The 24,007-nt window shown below is 40.8% G+C and overlaps 1 protein-coding gene across 6 annotated transcripts in view; it reads right to left on the minus strand.

Moving 5' to 3' along the window:
- Window positions 1-4,374: 4,374 nt before the first annotated feature.
- Window positions 4,375-24,007, minus strand: part of Ros1 (ROS proto-oncogene 1, receptor tyrosine kinase) — a 151,348-nt gene continuing 131,715 nt past the window's right edge. For 4 of the 6 annotated variants that reach the window (XM_008772862.4, XM_039098447.2, XM_039098445.2 and 1 more), the window contains 5 exons: window positions 22,747-22,844; window positions 21,966-22,166; window positions 20,806-20,940; window positions 9,827-9,990; window positions 4,375-5,167 (listed from right to left, as the gene is read on the minus strand). In XM_008772862.4, coding sequence (XP_008771084.1) covers window positions 4,860-5,167; window positions 9,827-9,990; window positions 20,806-20,940; window positions 21,966-22,166; window positions 22,747-22,844 — 906 coding nt within the window. In that variant the 3' untranslated portion in view covers window positions 4,375-4,859. 6 annotated transcript variants of the gene reach the window in all.

The raw sequence follows: 24,007 nt of genomic DNA on the forward strand, positions 1-24,007 counted from the left end.
CTAGTGGACTGGACTGCTTGCAATGAAGATTAGACTCACCCCAAAGAACTACTTCTAAATAGATCCACATCCCCTTGTCCTACGAGCCATCTTCCTCTTCTGTCTTTAGTCAGTGGGCTATAAGGGAGGTTGAAGTGTTTAAGAACTCTTATTAAATTAGGTTTTGAAAAATAGAAGGCTACAGTTCCCTAGCAACTGCCAGCATATGCTGGATATCCCTTAGAATTCCCTTCTCCCGTCTTTAGACTACAGCACATGGTGCATCAATTCTGCTGGGATTCAATTCCACCTGCAGCCAGGCGAGTGGGTGGCTGGGAAGGAAGGGACTGGCCACTTTCATATCTCCCCCTAAAAAGACTGTACCATTAATCTGGAGAGGGGACTTACACATTTGGAGGGGTCAGAGGTGGGTGGCTGGGAAGGAAGGGACTGGCCACTTTCATATCTCCCCCTAAAAAGACTGTGCCATTAATCTGGAGAGGGGACTTACACATTTGGAGGGGTCAGAGGGGTTTGGTAAGCCAAAGGCTTTGGCAGGGAAGAGGGACCCTCCAAATATCTCCACCGTTTGTTCTAGGATTTTCTCAGCAGCCCTCCCATCACTGAGTGTGTGCCATCTGGAGCCTGTAACGCTGTGGCACGCCATGTTGGCTCCTCAGCCGTACTTCCTGTTGATTACTTCATCTCCTCCTCTAACTAGAATGTCAATGTATCATGTCTGTAGAGATGTCAATGCATCATTTCTGTAGAGACAGACGTTGCTGTGTTACTGCCTCCCAGAAAACACCTGCTGGACACCCAAAAATTACTCATTGAATGAGTGGGCGACAGTTGAATGTATGAGTCTTCAAAATGGAAAAAAAAATTATAGCATATCCATCCTAAGGAATTTTATGCCGCCGTTAGAAAGACTTATGATGAATTTTCAATAACGTGAGAGGGAACGTCGTAATAATGCGAAGTAAATAAAAACCGAGAGAGAGCACCACACTTACTCTAGATATAGGAATAAGCTTGCATGAGAAAATTTAGAGGACAGTATGCATGTGCACATGTACAGAAACATGATACGGTGCCTAATTAACGTTATACATACAAGTTTCATTTTTATATGTGCTAAAAATAAGAGCCTGGGTAGACATACTCCAAACGATGCATTTCCACTCATATTGAGAAAGGAGACCCAGCTCCTTGACTCTTCTGATTGGATACAATGAAGCCTGGGAACAATGGCGCAGGTCATTGGGTTCAGGTACTGTGTATCCCTGACCCACTTCAAAAGGAAGACAACACAGGGAGACGATGTCGGAGAGAAGCCAGGGGGGCTTAATAATCCTAAACCATAAGGGTCATTCTGAGGGTTTGAGACCAGGGGAAAACTGACAATGAAAAAGTATGTTTTCCATCACTGCAGAGACTTCTAGACTGTCTCGTCTCAAAGCAACCCCACACCAACAAATTCAATCCATTGATTTCAGCCTCCAAAGATAACCCAGAACTGGATGGCTCTCTCTGAGGCCTCTTGGTTTTATACTACTTTTCTGATGTCTCCATTTGAACTGCAGGCCAGGGGTTCTGAAATGTTCCCAGCCACTACTAAACACGAATGCCTATTTAGCCTTACAAAACACGCAGAGGGATAAAAGATGTCACTCTGCATTTAGGAATATTGGCGTTTATTGGGGTAAAATATAGAAACAGAATGTAAGCACACAGGGTTACCAACAAATGAGAAATAAAGGCAGCAGGGACAGCAGTAGGCTTTCCCAGATCATGGAATATGAAATGGTCCTGAGGAGGGGGCTTAGGAAAACAAAGGACAGCCAACAAATGAATCATTTCCACAGGAGAGAAAGCCGGAGATGGGACAGCGGGAAAGGGAGTGGGATGGGAAAACCAGGCCACCTCCGAAAGAACCTTCTAAGTCAGACCTTTACTTCTCTTAACATTTGTCTGTAGAGGGCACAGGACAACTTGCACAAGTTGGCTGTTTCCTTCCACCATTTGGATCCTGTAAAAATATAAAAATAAAAGAAGTATGGTGGTCTTTTACCCCACTAGGTCCGGCACCATGGTGCCCCAAGATATCTGCTAGTTATCTTGGCGGAAACACATCCCAGCCACATACTTTCCTACACTCAAACCGTCACATAAAAGAACACACAACACAATAATCTTAGATCCAATTGATAAGATATAATTGCCCACTTAAACATACAAAGCCCGGTACCATCCATCCCTTAGGAACATTAACAACAGCCTGTAAATACACAGAGCAGAATCTTAACATCACCTGCCATGGCTTCTCACCCTCTCCTTTCTCCTGTCTCTCCTTTCTGTTCTAGTCTCCTCCTCCTTCAAACTTCTCTCCTGCCCATCCTTCCTTCTCTTCCAATGACAGGCCTCCTTCTATCCTGTACCTGCCCCTCACCTGTACTTTACAAATTCAATGGGGAAAAGGTTCTGGTGAAGTCACCTGATTCCTGAGTATGTGACTAGGCAGCTGTCCTTGGGGCAGTGGAATTAGCATCAAAATACAAATAACTTCAGGGCAAACCACAACAGACAGAAGGTAGGTCATCAAGTTTGGTGGTGGCCATCACCATAACCCCTAAGCAACTCACTAGCCCTTGAGCAAAGCCTTTTAATTAGAACTATAGCAGCATATTAGTTTAGGTAAACTTTTGTTCAGTTGACAAGACTAAACAGTAAGAGTGTGGGGAGGGAAAGAGAGAGGTGCAGATATGCTCACATATATAAGGAGGCCATTGTGGTGTCGTCTCTAATTAGTCCTTGGTCTCTTTTGGTTGCTTTCAGTTTTCCATTTGTTTGTTTGAGACACAGTCTCCCACTGGACTGTAATTCACTGTTTCAGTTAGGCTGACTGGTCAGAAAGCTCTCAGTGTCCTCCTGCCTCTGCCTCCAGGGCTGGGGTTACAGGGGCACAGTGCTGCCTTAAGCTTTCTCCACAGGTGCTCACACCCCAAACTCACATCCTTTTGCTTACTTAGCGATCACTTTTCCCGCCGAGTCCTGTCCCCAGCCCGATGAGTTATTCTTTTCCTTTTCAACATACTTAGATTTTTCTGAAAGATCATTTCTTTCCCTTAAACAATTTTAAGTAAAAATGAAATTTACCCAAGGTGGCTATTTCATATCAAACATTACCACTCACTTACAAGTATTGTTTTTCCCATCTCTAACATTCCCAATCATACCTTGAAAATGAAATTTTTTAAAAAAGGTTTTTTGCTGTTAAACATTGGTGAATTCCATGTTTTAACATGTGCCATTTTCTCCACTTCATGTTTTTCTAATTTTTCCAGAATCGATTTTCACTTGAAGGAATGCCAATTATGTAATTAACAAATTAGTTGCATTTCAACAATTATTTCTATCTGTAACAGTTTACATACCAGATTCCCTGCCACTGTCTTATTTCGTACTAAATAACCCTTCCCGTATTATCTAGCATGAGTTAAGACTGCTGACTTACACTGCTTAGCTGAAACCGAAGAATCGTACTGCCTATTCCCCCATGGATAGCTATGGATTCTCTAGTGTCCAAATTGTAGTGAAAATGTATCAGACGGCAAGTCGAACGTTTCCTAGCCTAGGCTAGGAACACAGGTGTAGCTAGGGCACCATTCAAGGCATAAGATGTAAACGTGTAACTGTAGAAGCAAACCGATTCCCAGGAGAAGTTTTCCTGAACGTTGTTTCATTCGTCCTCATATAGTTATTACTTATTACAAATTATAGGGTTTGAATTAAAAATGCATAATCGCTTACATTTGATTTTAAGGATAATTTACTCTAGATTCTTAATATAAAATAGGTCTGACAAAAACTAATGATGGGTGAGTGTGAACCCATTGTGTACGGGGCTGGGAACGGAACCACGGGGTCCATCTATTCTAATCATGCACTCATCACTGAGCTACATCCAATCCCTTCTCCCAAATAATCCTTACATTAGGTTTCATGATGGCAGGATCACAGGACAGGGGCTAGAGAGTAAGGTCAGCCATTAGGACAGCTGTCTGTTCTTCCCCATGACCCCGGTCAGTTCCCATCACCCACTGTGGCAGCTCACAGCTATCTGTCACTCCAGGTCTAGGAGCTCCGACACCACCTTCTGACCCCAGACAACACCAGGCATGTAGTGTGGCCTATGCCATCAGGCAGGCAAATGCTCATAAACACAAAACAAGAAAATAGATTAAAAATCATTGTTTAAATCACAAGATGATTTTTATGCCACCTGAGGACCACAAAATGTCAAACTTTAAGATCCAGAGATTTTCATGGTCCTGTTTTTTGCTATGCCTAAAGCTGCTCATCCAAGCTTCCAAAATACAAAAGACTTTGCGGTGATGATTAAAGGGAATATTTTATTGGAATAATAGCGTGCCAGATGATTCCTCATGGTCCACAGGCTGCTTCCTCCTGTGTGAGTAATTGTTTCCTGCATCCTCTTAAGGTAATCTGTAGTTCAGGTGGTCCTCAGCAGACTCCGGCCCCTCCCCCACTCACATCCTTGCATGAACCTAGTAAGATTGCCAGGGCAGGCAATGCTCTGAAGTAAAGGGCTTCAGAGGAGAGAGACAGTGATGTTTTCTTCCCAGACTTAGGATTTGTCCTGGGATTTCCGCACACACACAGGTTCCTCTGATAATCCACTGAAGGTTACGTCACTGGTAAAGAGAATGCTGAATGAAACATAATGGCTCTTGGAACCAAGATCAGAACTTTGGAACTTGGCTGTGTCAGTTCAGAGTCTAGACTGCCACCCCACCTTTCTTCTTTTTAACTTAATACAGTGTTCATCTCAGTGCTATGTTTCCTATGAGATACTATTATTCAGACACATCTCCATGTCCACTGTGAGCAAGACAGGCATAGTTCAGGCCTTCAGAGTGGCCAGGAGAGCCATAAGCCACCTGTGGTTGCTGGCAGAAATCTTTGTCTGCTGGTTGCCTCTCGTCTTTCTTCAGATCATGCAACCCAGATTCCTTAGAGCCTAGAGGACCCTCATAACGATCCTCACTTTGGCTACACTTTGTGGCAAGTACCATATAATTTAATCCTTCTTGGTTCCTGGTTTCCATCAAGGCAACTGGCATCGTGTCATCTGAATTCAAAGTGGCCATTTCATTGTCTTCACCTGTCAGAAAGTATAGAAGTTATTGGTTATGGCAGTATCTTCCTAACTTCTTTCTTTTGGTGTAATAATAATATACATTATTATAAGTATATGAATTGGGACAACTTTATATACACACACATATATATATACAACATATATATATATACAATATATATAAATTTTATATATATATGTATATATATATATGGTTTGGCAGTCTCTTGTGCATATAGCTAAATGCTAAGAAGACAAGCGTAAATAGCACCTGCTCCCTGTCCTTCAGTCTACGGCACTCTAGGAGAGAAGTAGACATGTCACTGTAGGTAGTGACATTTGTTTACATAAAAGACTATATAAAATCCTGTGATACTGCAGATGTGAGAAACTCTACTTAAACAGGTGCGACAGGTCACTGCCTCGTGATGAAGTTAGGAGCCCCATGCCAGGCACTGCTTGTTAAGATAACGCGTAAGATATACAGTCTCCCAGAAGTAAGGCACGCACTGCTTATTCGTAACACAGAGTCATTGCTTCTTAAAGTTTACATTTGGATGGCAAGAGCTGGACAGTGAGCCAGTAGACCATAGAGAGCAGTGGGAAGAGGAAAGGCCTAGAGACTAACAGCACGCAAATGGGCTGCCATTTTAAAGAGTGGTCACAGGGTGCTCATGAGTGAGGTAAGATTCTAGCAGACATGCAGACTAAATAAGGACAATGTCCGTAGTTCTTTCATTCTGTTTTGTTTCTTTCTTATTTGCCACAGTACAGGAGATTGAACCTAGGGACTTAGTCATGCTACCCGAGTCATTTACCACTCAAGTACATCCGCCTTGTTCTGTTCGTTTTTGAGACAGGGATGCTCTGAAGTTTCTCAGGCAAGACTTGAACTCACAGCCCTTCTACATCAGCCTCCTCCCAAAATCAGGGGTAATAGGACTGTGTCACTGGGCCTGCATCCCCTTATAGCCCTGTGTTGATTCAGCTGTGTGGTTATTCTAAGAACATTCTAAAAGAAGAGAGAGCAGAGCAAGGCTTCGGAGGCAGGAGTAGGCTCAGTGAAGTAGCAGCAGGAAGCCAATGTGGCTGGTCATCTTCAGTTGTGAACAGAAGGGAAAGAATGCATGCTTGGCTAAGTTGGGTGGCAAGGTAGAGGAGGAGGATGGTGACATGAAGTATGTTAGTAGTTATTTTGATTGTTGTTCAAGTTATAGAGCCCTTATTGTGCACTGAGCAACATTCTAAGCCACAGTCATGTGTAACCCATTTTTTCCTATTGATTAGGTAGTGCTATTGTCTGTATTTAATAGACGAGGGAGATAAGGCACAAAGGAGATCAATGATGAGCTTAAGGCCATCCAGCTAGAATGAGTTTGTGTCCTGTTATGTCTCTCCAAAGGGTGGGTTGAATTTCCATGCTGTGGGAGAAACAGCAAGAACAGTGAACCATTCATGAGATACCAAGTTGGCATAATACCTAAGTTCTGAATACCAAGGGACAACCTAATTTCTACTAACTGTGGATATTGCAATATGTACTATGGGCAAAAAAAACAAAACAAAACAAAACAAAACAAAAAACAAAAAAAACCCTTGCTATCTATAATAATAGCTATAGAAATCATCAAGAAATAATATTTAACATTGAGTCATGCAGCAGTTCCAATGGAGTTGACCTTCATTAAGATAGTCTTAAAAGGCTTAGAGAAATCACAGGGGTTTCCCCCACAGTTTGCACCTTGTTAGCTGCTTCCCTGACATCCATTTAATCCATTCAATAGTGTATGGGAGTACTTCCGCCAAGCATAACTTTAATTATTTTTGCTTCGGTGAGTTTGAGGGAATAAAAAAATCACTTATGCGAAACAAATAAATTTCTTTTTGTAAATTATACTTCTGTGTGCATGAGAAAAACCATTAACTATCCATTTCATCGGTTCAGAGTGCTGGCAGCAATATTTAGTAATTTAGTAAAGCCTGACCCTGGCAAGCTTTTAGCAATTAATACATCTTGCTACATAAGAGCTCTGGAGAGATGGTAGTGATGGGGAAGGTTGTTTTGATACTTTTTTTTTCAAAAAGTATTCACTACAAAACCTACAGATCAAAGCTAAAGAAAATAAAGACTTCCGAGTAAGACAGGGTATTTAGAGGCGAGACATATGCCGGCTGACTGGCTATGTTTAGAACAGCACAGGGCATTGCGATTTGTTTCCTGTAGAACTCTTTGAGCTGGTGAGGTGATGTTTACACAAATGTTGGGATGAAGTCACTAGGATATTTTTACTAGGTGCCCAGATATGTTACTAATTTCTCTCTCTCTCTCTCTCTCTCTCTCTCTCTCTCTCTCTCTCTCAAACCTCCCCCTTCCAACTTCCTTCTCCTCCATTAGGTCAGTAGGACCAGAGCATAGACAATGACATTACTGTTATTATTGCTGTATTCCTACAGTGCTTTGTTTAACAAAAATGGAAAAAGTCCTTCCAGTGACTTTCTTTGTTTCTTAAATGTCTCCCAAAATGATAACGAAGACAGACACCTCCAATGCTGTGTTAAATATGCTCATTAGTCTGCAAAGCAACAAATTATTTCCCTCATATTATAAATAATGATTACATTCAGTTTGCTGTACAGACCCTGCTTTAGCATTTACAACCTTTGCAAATCTGCAAACCTTGCTCTTCACTGTGTTTCTTCTCTCCTTCCTGCCTCTCTTCTTCAGTCATAACCTTAGGCACCAAAGATTCTAGTGGTTCCCAACTTCCTCCCATTCCTTAACTTCAAACGGCAGAAAAATTATTTCTCTTTTACTATAGTTATATTTCTATCAGCCCAGATTACTCTTTAAATCATTATAGTGTAATTGTTAAAGATTCCAACCTCATTATTTCACGGGCTTATGTCCACTGTCCACTTCTCTGATTTTATTAATGATATTTGTTCCTTTTGTTTTTATTTTTGTTTTTTTGAAGCAAGATCTCACCATGTATCCTTGGCTTTCCTGGAACCCCCTATGTAGATCCAGCCGCCTTTGAATTTGTGATAATGTCTCTGCCTTCTGAGTGCTGAGATTGTAGGCCTGGGCCACTACATTGGACTTTGCTGCTCATATTTAGAACCTCAGTCCTCTCTGACAACACCTAGTATCCAAATCTATGGGCTATAATCAAACCAAAGTGGTGCATGATTTCTAGCAAGCAGTCAGAAGAAGCTCTTCCGTTCTGCCTGGCTGTACAGCCCTTTCTTGTAACATCACCGAGAGCGTGTGTGAAGATACTTTGATGTCAGCATCATTTGCTTCCCCTGCTAGCCTCACAGGTGAACTGTTAATAGGTCTATGGAAATTTCTAGTAGAGCCTTAGAAAAAGATAACCTGTCAGGCCCACAGGAGCATCCTCTGTGGTTTTTTATAAAATGCATTTAATACACCAGGTAGGAAAGATTCCACGAGTAAAAACATGAATTCTTAAAATATATTGCAAGTAGAGCAGAGCACACTTGTAATCTTAGCACTCTTGGGGTGTGACAAGAAGGTTCATAATTCAAAGTTGTGGTGGTTTTAGTAAAACTGGCCCCCATAGGTCCATAGAGAGTGGCACTTTTGGGAGGTGCGGCTTTGTTGGAATAGGTTTGGCTTTGTTGAAGGAGGTGTGTCTCTAAGCGTTGGGCTTTTAAGGTCTCAGATGCTCAAGCCTAGTGTGACAGTTCTCTTCCCGCTGCCTTCAGATCTGATATAGACTTTCAGCTACTTTTGAAGCACCATATAGACCTGCATGCCGCCATCATCCCCACCATGATGACAACGGACTTAACCTTTAATTGCAAGCCAGATCCAATTAAATTTTTTTAAATAAGAGTTGCCATGGTTGTGGTGTCTCTTCACAGCAATAGAAACCCTAATTAAGACAAAAGCCATCCTCAGTTACATAGTGAATGTGAGGCCAGCTTGGGATATATAAGGCACTGTCTCAAAACATTAGAATAATTAAATAAATAATAAAATACAGATCAACTGTAAGTTCTGTAGAATTCACTCCCTCCGTCCTTTACTAGCTGCTCAGTGTACTTTGGGTTTCCATGACAACACTACCTTCGGGTTTTCCTCTTCCTTCTCTGTTATCTCCTATCCATGCCCACCAACTTGTGGTGACAGTCCCTCCTATCCATGCATACCAAACTACATATTTTCCGGAAAACATACAAATAGATATTCATTAAAGTAATTAGAATGGTGGCTTGGCAGGAGGTGGGGGTGGGAAATGGAGGAAGTAGAACCAGAGAGGAATATGGAGACGAACGGACTAAAGAGATAAACAAAATAAGACAGAAGCCCCGCAGAGGCCAGTGATGACAATGTGCCATAAACAGAGAGTATATAATTATCTAAACTCAACTCTGCAGTTGAAATACAACTGATGAAGGGTAAGGAGGCCATGAGCAGACTGAAGGGAAACAGCCTACCATGTGAACTCTCCTTTCTACTACCTTAGACAAGCATGATCTCTTTCTTGAACTTTAATACACAATACAAGGCATTTTCCAAAGAGATGCACAACAAACAGGATAGTGATGTCGCCAGCATATGATTATTATTACCTACCCTAAAGTACCTGCTCTGTAGATTCATTCCATTGTAACCTTGGGAGAAACATTGTAACCCTAAATTCTGCAGAAGCTTACCTTCAAAGCCTTTGTTGATGACTCCACCAGCAGGAGCTGCTTGTCCACAGTGAGAAACATTGTTTAAGGAAACATTTCTGAATAACTGAAGCTGGTCTTGAATGTTATAGAAAGTGGGTCTTTGGTCAGGTTCTTGGGCCCAACATCGGAACATTAAATTCCACCTGGACATGTGGATAAAGATGGGAAAGTACGTGATGGCAGAAAGTTGTTACTGATTGTCAAGGGAAGGGCATGTTAGAGAACCAGAGTTGTATCCAGCTCCCCAGCTCCCTACAGATGTTGACATTATCTCGGTGGTAATAAATCTAAGTTAACAGATGGGTATATGGATGCTTAGGAATGTTTACTTAGCACATCAAGGAACTGATACCTTTAAAAACTGTTGAAAGAGCAAAAGGTTCGTTATTTATAATTCCACAGAAGTTTATAACCAAATCTAAGGTTCACTACAGTCTACATAGATGTCCAGTAGCAGAATGAAAGAAGGAACCCAGATTCGAGCTCAGGGCTCTTCTTCATACACTTCAAAGAGTAATTTAGGTATTCTCAGTTCCTCATACACATACACAGCAGGTCGGCTGAATTGCCTTTTCAGTCAGCACTCATAACAGCATGTATCCATTGACTCATCCTAGATTTCTTAGACACTTGTTTTACACCAGCATAACATTTGTAGCTAGGGTTTCCAGAAGTATGGCTCCTGTCTTCATAAGTGACATATGTGATAAATGAAAAAGAGTGACAATTTATCACACCGCAACTCAAACGAATGGGGACGGGGGGGGGAGGTAACTCTCCAAATATTGTCTGTAATTAGATCTTTTATAGAGCTCCCACCTAAAAGAAGAAAATATCATCATTTAAGATGGTGTACTATGGGGTTGGGGATTTGGCTCAGTGGTAGAGCGCTTGCCTAGGAAGTGCAAGGCCCTGGGTTCGGTCCCCAACTCCGAAAAAAAGAACCCAAAAAAAAAAAAAAAAAAGATGGTGTACTATATGATCTAGTTCAATCCATCATTCTAAACCATCTTTTTAAATAATGGTCACATTTCTCGGTAACAACTCATTTTGTCTCATTTCTGGGTTCCCACCACCTCCACTCTTATCTGCCAAAAAAGAAAGAGGTGTGCATATTGCTGTGTTAGGGCACCATGAGCAATCCTCCCTAACCTCCAGGATTGACCAGCTACACTGTATCCATCCACAACTACAGACTCTGGCAGCTCTGCTGGGTGCCGGGGATCTTCTCCCTTGAGCAGGGTGTCTAGTCTCAGACTTCTCTATGACTCGGCCATTATGGAACTGTAGACACATATGAGGAAAACCACGCTCATTTCTGCTGTATCCCCACATGAGGCTACCTGTCTAAATATCTAACTCTGAACAAAGAGGTCAGAGCACGTGGGAAGGAAAGGAAGTCTGGAAGTACAAATTCAATGCTCTCTGTCTGATATGCCATTCTACCTTCTTAAGAAGGATCAGTCTCCCCGTGTCAAAGTGAGGGGTCACGTGCTCAACGCTCTCTGTGTCCTCCCAGAAAAGACGAAGGGAGTGTAGTGTTCCTAGCCTTGATGTTGCCTCATCAATCACTGGGAGCCTACAGCAGAGGACCTAGCAATGAAATCTCTTCCCTCCTACCTCTATCTATGAAGTTCTCTTTTCCCACACTAGTCCAAAACTGAAAAGCAGTGAGGCTTCTACTCATTTCTTTAACATGAAGTATCATGGCTAACACTGCTGCAGTGGCTCAAACTCTGTGACCACCATCATTGGTTTTCTAAGCTACAAACTCTTCAAAACTTAATTATTTTTGAGAATATCATACATGAGTACCATACATACACGATTTATATCTCTTCCCACAGCTCCTCCCCTACTCCCCACTCCTCAGCAATTTTACAACCTTTTCTTTTTCAATTTCTATTCTAAATTTAAATTATCTTATTATGTAGCATGAAATGTTAATTTTGATTTCAAAATTTGACTGTTACACACATGTGCTAAATGTACATGTGTTTAGTGCTTTGAGACTGAAGAGCTCATCACTGGAAAAAGCTGATTCTCCCTCCCTAGCCATTAATTTCCTGTAGCTCTACATCGAGGGGTGGGACCTTAGAAAAATTCCAGTCCACGTTCACAAATCACATTGGGGAGTTCCTGTTTAGGCAAGCACATTGTTAAGATTCCATGGGTATAGCTTCCCTGTCATGTCTAGAAGACACGACGACCAAGTACATCCTTCCTTCCTTCCTTCCTTCCTTCCTTCCTTCCTTCCTTCCTTCCTTCCTTTCTTTTTCTGATTTTCAGAAATATGAAGCAAATTAAGGATGAACAGAGGAATGAATAAACATAAACTGGGAAAATTTTGAAGTATTAGCATCACCACATCAAAATATAAATATGTAAATATTTCAAATTGTATTATGTACTTGAAAAAGTACAAAAGAAAGTAAACACACATTCTAATACATGGGAATATTTCTGGTGAGTTCCTCACAGAAGGCCCTTCTGCACTGATGCCATTTAAGCCCGTGAACTTGTAGGGGAAAAAAATGCTAGTCATTAGAGCAAGGTATGTAAGTCAGAGAGTGCAAGACGGCATGTGCTAAGGCTTAAATTTGGAAAGAGCTCAGCACTATTTTTATTAGATATTCTTTTATTTACATTTAAAATGTTATCCCGTTTCCTGGTTTCCTGTCCATAAACCCCCTATCCCCTCCCCACACTTTCTTCTATGACGGTATTCCCCCACCCACCTCTTTCCACTTCCCCACCCTGACATGTACTTACACTGGGGGGTCCACCCTGGGCAGGACCAGGGGCTTCTCCTCCCTCTGGTGCCCAAAAAGGCCATCCTCTGCTACATGTGCAACTGGAGTCATGGGTCTGTCCATGTGTACTCTTTGGATGGTGATTTAGTCCCTGGGAGCTCTGGTTGGTTGGTATTGTTGTTCTTATGGGGTTGCAAACCCTTCAGCTCCTTCAATCCTTTGTCTCCAGTGGGGACCCCATTCTCAGTTCAATGGTTGACTGCAAGCATTCACCTCTGTATTTGTCATGTTCTGGCAGAGCCTCTCAGCATGCACTTCTTGGCATCAGCAATAGTGTCTGGGTGTAGTGACTGTATGTATATGGACTGAATCCCCAGGTGGGGCAGTCTCTGGATGGCCTTTCCTTCAGTCTCTGCTCCACACTTTGTCTTCGTATTTCCTCCTATGAATATTTTTGTTCCACCTTCTAGGAAGGACTGAAGCACCTGCATTTCAGTCGTCCTTTGTCTTGAGCTTCATGTGGTCTCTGGATTGTATCTCAGGTAATTCGAGCTTTTGGGTTAATATTCACTTATCAGTGAGTGCATACTATGTGTGTGTGTGTTTGTGACTGGATTACCTCACTCAGGATGATATTTTCTAGTTCCATCAATTTGCTTATGAATTTTATAAAGTCATTGTTTTTGATAGCTGAGTAATATTCCATTGTGTAGATGTACCACATTTTCTGTATCCATTCTCTGTTGAAGGACACCTGGGTTCCTTTCAGCTTCTGACTATTATAAATAAGGCTGCTACAAACATAGTGGAGCATGTGTCTTTGTTGTATGTTGGAGCATCTTTTGGGTGTATACCCAGGGGTGGTATAGCTGGGTCCTCATGTAGAACTACATCCAATTTTCTAAGGAACCTCCAGACTGATTTCCATAGAGGTTGTACTAGCTTGCCAGCCCACCAACAATGTAGGAGTGTTTCTCTTTCTCCAGATCCTTGCCAACATCTGTTGTCACCTGAGTTTTTTATATTACCCATTCTGACTGGTGTGAGGTAGAATCTCAGGGTTGTTTTGATTTGCATTTCCCTGATGACTAAGGATGGTGAACATTTCTTTAGGTACTTCTTAGCCATTTTATATTCCTCAGTTGAGAATTCTTTGCTTGGCTCTGTAGCTCATTTTTTGATAGGGTTATTTATTCTCTAGAATCTAACTTCCTGAATTCTTTGTATATATTGGATATTAGCCCTCTATCAGATGTAGGATTGGTAAAGATCTTTTGCCAATCTAATGGTTGCCATTTTGTCCTAATGACAGTGTCCTTTGTCTTCTGAGCTTTGCAATTTTATGAGGTCCCATTTGTCAATTCTTGATCTTAGGGCATAAGCCATTGGTGTTCTGTTCAAGAAATTTTCCCCAGTGCCCATGTGTTCGAGGCTCTTCCCCACTTTCTCTTCTATTAGTTTGAGTGTATCTGGTTTTATGTGGAAGTTGTTAGCTAGACTAACCAGAGGGCACAGAGAATGTGTCAAAATTAACAAATTCAAAAATGAAAGGAGAGATATAATAACAGAAACTGATGAAATTCAAAAAACAATCAGATCCTACTACAAAAGCCTATACTCAACAAAACTGAAAAGCCTGGAGGAAATGGACAATTTTCTAGACAGATACCAGGTTCCAAAGTTAAATCAGGATCACATAAACCATCTAAACAACCCCATAACTCCTAAAGAAATAGAAGCAGTCATTAAAAGTCTCCCAACCAAAAAAAGCCCAGGTCCAGACGGGTTTAGTGCAGAATTCTATCAGACCTTCAGAGAAGACCTCATACCAATACTATCCAAACTATTCCACAAAATACAATAAGAAGTAACACTACCCAATTCCTTCTATGAAGCCACAATTACGCTTATACCTAAACCACACAAAGACTCAACAAAGAAAGAGAACTTCAGACCAATTTCCCTTATGAATATTGATGCAAAAATACTCAAAAAATTTCTCACAAACCAAATCCAAGAATACATCAAAAAGATCATTCCTCATGATCAAGTAGGCCTCATCCCAGGAATGCAGGGATGGTTCAACATATGGAAATCCATCAATGTATTCCACCACATAAACAAACTCAAAGAAAAAAACCACATGATCATCTCATTAGACACTGAGAAAGCATTTGACAAAATTCAACATGCCTTTATGTTAAAAGTCTTGGAAAGATCAGGAATTCAAGGCCCATATCTAAACATAGTAAAAGCAATATACAGCAAACCAGTAGCCAACATCAACTAAATGGAGAGAAACTTGAAGCAATCTCACTAAAATCAAGGACTAGACAAAGCTGCCCCCTGTCTCTCTACTTATTCAATATAGTACTCAAAGTCCTCGTCAGAGGAATCAGACAACAAAAGGAGGTCAAAGGGACATACATTAGAAAGGAAGAAGTCAAAATATCACTATTTGCAGATGATATAGTATATTTAAGTGACCCTAAAAGTTCCACCAGAGAATTACTAAGCTTGATAAACAACTTCAGCAAAGTGGCTGGATATAAAATTAACTTAAACAATTCAGTAGCCTTCCTCTACTCAAAAGATTAACAAGCTAAGAAAGAAATTAGGAAATGACACCCTTCACAATAGTCACAAATAACATAAAATACCTCAGTGTGACTCTAACTAAGCAAGTGAAAGATCTGAATGAAAGCACTCTAAATCTCTGAAGAAAGAAATTCAAGAAGATCTCAGAAGATGGAAATATCCCATGCTCATGGATTGGCAGGATTAATATTTTGGAATAACAAAAACCCCAGGATAGTGAAAACTATCCTCAACAATAAAAGAACTTCTGGGGGAATCACCATCCTTGACCTGAAGCTGTATTACAGAGCAATAGTGATAAAAACTGTATGGTATTGGTACAGAGACAGACAGGTAGACCAGTGGAATAGAATTGAAGACCCAGAAATGAACCCACACACCTATGGTCACTTGATGTTTGACAAAGGACCTAAAACCATCCAATGGAAAAAGATAGCATTTCCAACAAATGGTGTTGGTTCAACTGGAGGTCAGCATGTAGAAAAATGCAAATCAACCCATTCTTATTGCCCTGTACAAAGCTCTCATCCAAGTGGATCGAGCTCGGCACTTTTTAAAAATCTGAAAGAAGGCCAGAATGGCTGAAATGCAGTTGTGGAAAAGGAGAAATGAAGTGGCGTTAGAAGGGGAAGCAGGATTGTCCAAGTCTCACAAACCAAGAAAAGAGCTATTAGAGGTCTTAAGGACACACACTGCCCCTTTAAAGGACCATTCCAGCCAACAGAGGGATATTGAATTGTACCTGAGCTGAGTAGAAGCTACTGACTAAAGACTAAGAGACATTACAGTGTGACTAAGTCGTTGACAGTGCAACTGGAATGGGGTTATGTTCTGTCACTAGATGGCAACTACCCACAAGTCACCATAGGTATTGTATTTACGTATCTATTTTAGGAACTATAATGCAGTCTTGAATACATTAATAAATTGATGTATATTTATATATTAATAAAAATGCCACTTGAGTTTATTTCATTTCTAGCCATGTACCTCTAATCCACGTTAGTGCTGAATGTCGGGGTATCGTGAGAAATATTAGATGTTTTGTGTGGACTGTTCTGGTGCCTTCAAGGGATGGCTAGTTTGGCTACAGAATGCCAAACCTAGCTTTGATTCTATTAGAATCATACCTGAGAAAGAACTGAACAATGATGAGATCTGTCACCTCCTCCTTTATAGTCAGTGCCTTGCAGTTACAGAGCTGACCCATTGATTTCAAAGATGGACCATTACAGATAAGATTATAATGGATGGCAGATTGTGGACCCCTACGCAATAATTAAAACATAAGTCTGGGTGACTAATCTAGACATTTTCTTTTTTTTAAGATTTATTCATTTATTATATATAAGTACACTGTAGCTGTCTTCAGATACACCAGAAGAGGGCATCAGATCTCTTTACAGATGGTTGTGAGCCACCATGTGGTTGCTGGGAATTGAACTCATGACCTCTGGAAGAGCAGTCGGGTGCTCTTAACCGCTGAGCCATCTCTCCAGCCCGACATTTTCTTAAGAATTAAGATGAGCAATAAAAAATAGTAATGGCCAATAACATAAGAATTAGGATGAGAAAATGAAGTAAGCCTTGTGGTAGCATTTTTGAGAATAAAGATGTTTGCCTAGAGGCTGACAAACTATGTCAAGCCATCGCACTTGAGTTACAAAGTTTCAGGCTATCTGCAACCCACTTAATAGACACTACGTACAGGAGTGGAAGGAAGAGAAAGAAGAGAAGTGACACTTACTAGCCCATCACCCACACACATGATCTGCCCCTCTGGAAGTGGTGTCTCTTATTTTATCTATATAATTTCTTTACATAGATACACTTAATGTTTTTATCTAGGAAGACTTTTAACTTGCCTTAGTCATCACTTTTAACTTTCTATATACCAAAACATGATATCCAAGGCCTGTCTGTCCTGGGAGGCAGAGACAGACACAGACTAAGGAGAAAGGAGTTATGAAGCTACAACGTCTACCAGTAAAGAATGTAGACTCGAATAGCAGTAAACTGCCAGGGGGGTGAAATGAAGAGGCTTTAAGAATTTAGTAATTCTAAGAAAGCTTTACTCGGGTCTTTCAAGTAAATTAACAATGTTCACGTCAGTGCCTAGTACTGTACATTACACACCTCTAAAGTCACAGTAACAAATACCCAAGTGCATTATCCTGGATGCATTTGCTATTTCTTGAGTTCATTTAAATTTGTGTGGGATGCTTGTTCTGATTCCAGGAGAGTACCCATTATACGTGGAGTAATTCATTTGCCTAAGTACTGGACTTCAAATCCCTCCACTCGCTAGTGTGGCCCTTTGATCTTCTTTACGTCTTTGCTTTTGTTTTGTTTTGTTCCAAAATAGCATGAGACTCGTTAGCTGTGTTCAGTATTGCTCTTCATGCATATTAAAGCCCTTGGATTCACGAAGCCATTGAAGTTCACAGAGGAGAATGTCAGCGTCTTTTACATGTAAGCAGGCAAGTGTCTGTAACTATTTAAATAAGACACATAAAATACAAGCTTCGAGAATCCCTCTTTTTGTTGTGTCCAATCCAGAGAGATGTAGAACTGAGCTGAATATTTTTAAGAGTAGAAATGATATGTAAGGACGCCACAGCCTGCCACTGTTGTGCCCTACATCTGAGGGTCGCTGCAACAATTCTGTCACTGTGATGTGTCCGTCCCAGGCCCCCTTGAACCTCATGCTTACAGCAGAATTTCTCTTTGATCCTATTTTCTTCATAGGAATGGTGTGGTGGTTGCTCCCAGTAAAATCTGGAGAGAACACCATTGACTGGGCTTTCCCCTGTACACCTGAGCCTCCCAGCAGAATACAGGAATGCTCTAAACTCCACATTCCAGCCATAGCTGAGGAGAGCAGGGTATCAGAGCTTACCTTCCCCAGGAATCATCCAGGTGCTGACTAGTGAGGTGGTGAGGGGAAGGTGCAACGTGGCTCGGCACAGACTTTCCGCCTCTAAGCTGGGCCTGTGATCTCAGAGGCACACTTCAAATAAAACTTAGTTCCTCCTGGGCTCCAAGGAGAGTAGTTAATCTTTATCGTGACAACTTAAGGCCATGGCCAGATTGAATGGCACGAGGGCTCTACGTCCCAGTACAGCTTGTTTCCGTGATGGCTCTGAACTCTTCCCAGACTTCTGCAGAGTCATGAATTATTGCTCCCTTTTTAAATGATATTCAAATCAATTCAAAGCCACCAGTGAGCAACCTTGGTTTCAGCAAAGTATACAAAAAAATGACATCAACATGCAATGGTAATTTTGGAAGGTTTTTGTTTTGCTTTTTCCCATAATGCTTTGTTTGACCTTTTTTCCCTTACCCTACAGGTCTTTTGCTTATATTTGATGATTTCTATGAGGTTTGCTGCATGTGTACCTCTGTATCTATTTGTGTCTCTCGTGCTTCTCTTTGAAGGCTTCTTTGTGTGCATTCATTTGGGACTATTCAGTTTAGTTCGTTTTTACTTTGTCGTATTTCATTATTACACCTTTCAGACGTCTGTTTATTTCTAATGAGAGAAATCAGAAAAGGATATGGATTTGGGTAGGTGGGGAGTTGGAAATATTCTGGGAGGAGTTGGAGAAGGAAAACCATAACCTGAATATATCATATAAAAAGAATCTGTTTTTTATTTTTAAAAAGGAAAAATAGGTCAATAATGTATTCTACTGAGAAATTATTTAAGACAAAGGTACTCGAAATATCATCCTTTCCCTGAACTCCTAATAAGAACATTCTAGGACTTCTTCGCCCTTGAATTTTATTATCTTTGACTACAGCAAAATCTGAAATTCAACATATCAACTTGGACTTGGCTCCATCATCCCAAAACAAAATAACTGAACACAGAAAAAAAAGTATAATTCAATAATCTATCTCTTAAAAGCCTATCTAAAAATATTCCATGATTATGATGAGACAGACATGTTTTATACCCCTGGTGGAGGTAACAACATGAAAGACAAAATTATAAGAGCATAAGGAACGCATTGTGTAATGAAAATTCTAGAATGAATTTCTGCATGCTTGCAATATGAGTAGGAGGTAGAAAATAGTGATTAGTTTTCCAACTGTGTAATTAGATTTATTGCATGTTTGGGCATACTCATTTTCCCCTCTCGTCCTAAATTAAAGGTCTGGTATAATTTCTTTAAGTTAAAGATTTTCCCCATTGTCCGCCAGAAGACTCAGGAATCAGTTTAAGGTGTTGCTGTCAGGTGTGTCTGTGTCTGAAAGGTGTAAAGGCTGAATTTGTATCCTTTAGCTGGAAGATTGAAGTAATACAGAAGCATTCACCAGTGCAACAGCCAACCAAGGTGCCCAGCTCTTAATCGTTCTTTGGCTCAGGTCTAAATAGTCCTGGAAATAACACAGCCTAGTCAAGGCAGTGAAACCACGGTGTGCATCTGCATTCTGCTAATTCCTTTTGCATTTGTCTGTACCACACAGTTTAGCACTTTATTATGTGCTGGCTGGCCATCTGACGGCTGCCTCTACAGTCTCATCCAGAGTGCATTCCAAGATGTGCAAGAGCTGCGGCCCTGGCATAAAGACCTCTGCACACACACGACGTTTGACTTAGCAATGGATGTGTAATACTTTCTCGTTATTTGTTGGGGTTTTTGTTTGTTTGTTTTTTATAAATCTTTTGTGTAAAATACACCTTGGAAAAAGTTACAGGGCTTGATATTTCTGTCGATACCATCTATAGCTGAATTCCTTTTCTTTTGTAATTAAGCTCCAATCATTCGCTCTCGAGGGGTTACTATGAGAACTCAATAGTGGTCAGGATCAGTTTGGCCAAGTTAGTGTGTGGTAGAACATTATATTATAGCTGTGTGTTACTGCATATCATAGTAATTTTGGGTTAGGTGTGCAAATGATTCAGTCTATACAATTTTTTAGTAATATTGTATCTTATTGATCAGTATTAGCTATATCAAAAGGACAATTCAACTTCTAACTAATATATTCTTACGTAATAGACTATTTTAAGACACAGATTAAGATAGTATCCAAATAAAGACTCTTGAAGTAAAGTGAAGAAGCACACACACACACACACACACAAATACACACTCACACACACGCACACACATGCACACACACTCACACACAAACACACACACACATACACACAAACACACAAACACACTCACACACACATACACACACACAAACACACATACACGCTCACACACACTCACACACACTCACGCACACACACATACACACAAACACACAAACACTCACACACACATACACACACACAAACACACATACACGCTCACACACACGGAGAGAGATAGTTTTTTTCTATTTATTTAAATTTACTTACTATGGCTACAAATATATTCAACTCTCCAAAAATTTGTATTGAAGTAAAATAAAGCATGTGCATATTTTTTAAAAGCCATAATGTATTGAGTAAATTAAATCCCACCCTCAGTTTATATGTCATGTGAGATGTACAAATATATAAATCCCAGGTTTTCTTTTAACGAGCCACAGCAGGGAGCCCTAAGACCGCGTATGCACATGTTTCTATTTTGGGGGGCACTTATGTTAACATAATCAACTTACAGATCATCAGGACAGTTTCTCGGTGGCTCCAGTCTCCCTCCTGCTTGCACATAGTTTAAAACATCAAGGTTGGAATGCGCTGGATAAGGTTGATGACCAAGAGTTAAAATCTCCCAAACCAAAATTCCAAAAGACCTAGGATGTTAAAGGGCTCTCTTTAATTATATTTATTGCAAACATCGGGTTTACAGTAGCTTCCAACATCATTATTCCTGGGGCTACGGGGGCTACTTTGTGATTGGCATTATTGGCCTTATAAAAAAGCAAAAAGGAGACTTAAAAGGAGGTTGACGTTAAGAAGAAGTAGAAGCAAGACGCTGTGGATGGACCACATTTCAAAGACGATAAAAAGGCTCGGAGTAGTGGCACCCACACAAAGACATTGGTGCAGGCGCAGGCGCATGTGTACACAGACACAAGAGCGCATGCAGACAGGCATGGAGGTGGGCGAGAGAGCTTGTCACCATTTCCTCCTCCAACCCTGAATTTGAAGAGGATAAAATGATGGCAACCACGGAGAAGCAAGTCATAAATGGTAGCGGATGGCTGAGGATAAAGTTTCTCCTATGCAAGTTCTCCCATGGCTTAAGCAACTTAAAATTCACTGGACCACGAACTTTTTAGCAGCTCGAATGAAAAGCTGGGAATCAATGAGCCAAACTCACATAGCCAAGACTGAACTTTCCCAGTGCCCTACATGTCTTCATGACCTATGGCTTCAAGTCTACCTATAAACGAGTGATGAAACAGCCCCTGTGGGAGGTATTGGGGGCACATTCATGAACATTATCGATAAGTACTATTTCTCCCAATATAAACACCTTTGCATATACCATAGCTGCAAATATATATATTTGCAAATATATATATACATATATATACACAGCTTTAGTGAATAGCAAAATGCTGTAGAATTTTAAGATCAATGATGAAAAAAATCGAGAGAGAGAGAGAGAGAGATACAAAGGATCTGAGATCCATATAGCTATCCTGAACCATTAGCCTCAAGTGAGTCACTAAACCTCCCTTCAGAGAGAGAGAGAGGAAGAGAGGAGGGGAGAGTAAATAAAATAAAATTTAAAAACGAGAGCAAAATTAGATAGACATCCTGATAGTTAACAGTTTTTTGCCCCCATTGTTCTGTGTCCTATTTAGCTCACCATACATCAGACTGGGAAGTGAAGATTCCATCCATCAAGTTTTCAGGAGCCATCCACCGGACAGGAAGCAGGCCTTCCCCTCTCTTTCTATAATAATCATGCTTATAGATTTCCCTTGCCAAACCAAAGTCACCGATCTTGACTACCCGAGGACTGGTATAGTCTTTCACAGACACAAGGCAATTCCGAGCTGCCAGATCCCTAAAGTAGAAGTTACATTTGATAGTAACAAACAGATATTCCTGAGATCACGGAAGGCTAGATGGTCTGGAAAGAATGGAGGAGACACCTGATGATTGATATTGGTTGACACTTTGATAAGGTCCAGAATCTCTTAGGAAACAGATCTCTGGGCAGGTCGATAAGGGACTTTCCATATTCGATTAGTTGAAGGTGGAGAAACCCAGTCTAATTTTGTACAGCTACAGGCTAGGGTCTCAGATTAAATAAAAAAGGGAAAGCCAGGTAAGGGACCAGCATTCGTTTCCCTCTGCTTCCTGAGTACAGATGCAATGTGACTCTGCCCCACACTCCTGCTGCCATGACTCCCATACCATGATGGACTGTTCTCTCAAGACAAGTAAAACAAACCCCCCTCTCTTCCCTAAATTAGTTGTTGGACATTGCTTTTCTCTTAGCAATGAGAAAAGTAGTACAGAGACTACAATGTTGGTGCTTCGTGGAGTAGTGAATGTGTTCAACTCTCTAGTGTGGGCTTCCCAAACTACACATGGTTGTCCTGTGACCACCCAATAAACGTGTATCCAGAATCTCCCAGTACCTGTGAATGAAGTGCATCTGCTCCAAGTAGACGCAGCCTTTTGAAATATCTACACACAGCTCTACCAGGTCAGCCAATGTGAGTAAAGGGCCAGACAACTATAGGAGAGAAAGACAGCATTATATGTACTTTTCTGCTTGGTGCAAAACCCATACACATACGTGTGAATATACATGGGTGCGTATGTGTATATGAGTGTGTACACTACTCTATGATGTGCTGAAGAAATTTTGTTATGGTTACAAGAACTCCGGAGGAAAACATACAATCAGGCATGATAGCAAGCTGTATTTGTAAATTTGAAACCTAGTTCTGGCGTCAGCGAGTGAGTTTTCTCATTAATCAAGCACTTGTATGTAAAGTGGGCATGGCACAATGGACTTTTAAAGATTTAAAATAAGATATACGCTATTGCTAACATACAGTGAGTACTTAATAAATAAATGGTATCTGGTGTTATAGAATTATCAATAAACTATTAAAAATAATAACCTGTGCTAGCTAGATTAATGATTGATTTAATGGCTTTTGATTATATTGGTCAGGACAATGGGTCTTCATAAGACTCCCTCCATGTAAATTGTCAGTAATATTATCTTTCCAGATTACTTTTTGATCTAGAAGAGCCAGCACAAGCTTATACTCATCGCAAGGAATTCTAGTGGAAAACAAAAGCCAGTCAAATTTTTTATTAGTAGCATATGGAGAAAATTCAAAGTTCCTGCCTGGAGGCCATAGTCATACATTGAGCCTTTCCATATCCCTGCAATTACCTTGGTCCAGGCCTTTGTCATTCCTAATCTGAGGCATCCAAAGGCTTCCCATGTGTCTAACCTCTTGTCTTCTCATTAACTCCCTGGTTGTGCCTCACTTCCTGTAGAACTGATCATCAGATATTGGGCACAGCCTCGTGGCAGCCCCAGGCTGTGTCAGACTCTCTATGTGCCCATTAATTTTCCCTTTGCTTCTCCTCTCAGAAGCTGCACTTTAGTTTTTTTTTTCAACTATTTGCCCTTCCTTACATCTGCTCTGTGTTTTTAACCCTCCTCTTTCCTCCGACCTACTCTTTCCTCACTAGAATAGACCCTCATTCTGGATATTACCCACATCCTTCACTGAGTGTCTCAATGACCTCCAAACCCACACAGTCTTAACAATCTGTCAGTCACTCATGTAAAGGTGCTGTCAAGTGCTACCCAACTGCTTTGCTCATGTCACCAAAGTGGAGGTCATCTTCATAGTCAAGGACAGAATACCACCA

Source organism: Rattus norvegicus, chromosome 20, assembly GCF_036323735.1.
Source record: "Rattus norvegicus strain BN/NHsdMcwi chromosome 20, GRCr8, whole genome shotgun sequence".
Classification (NCBI taxonomy): Eukaryota; Metazoa; Chordata; class Mammalia; order Rodentia; family Muridae; genus Rattus; species Rattus norvegicus.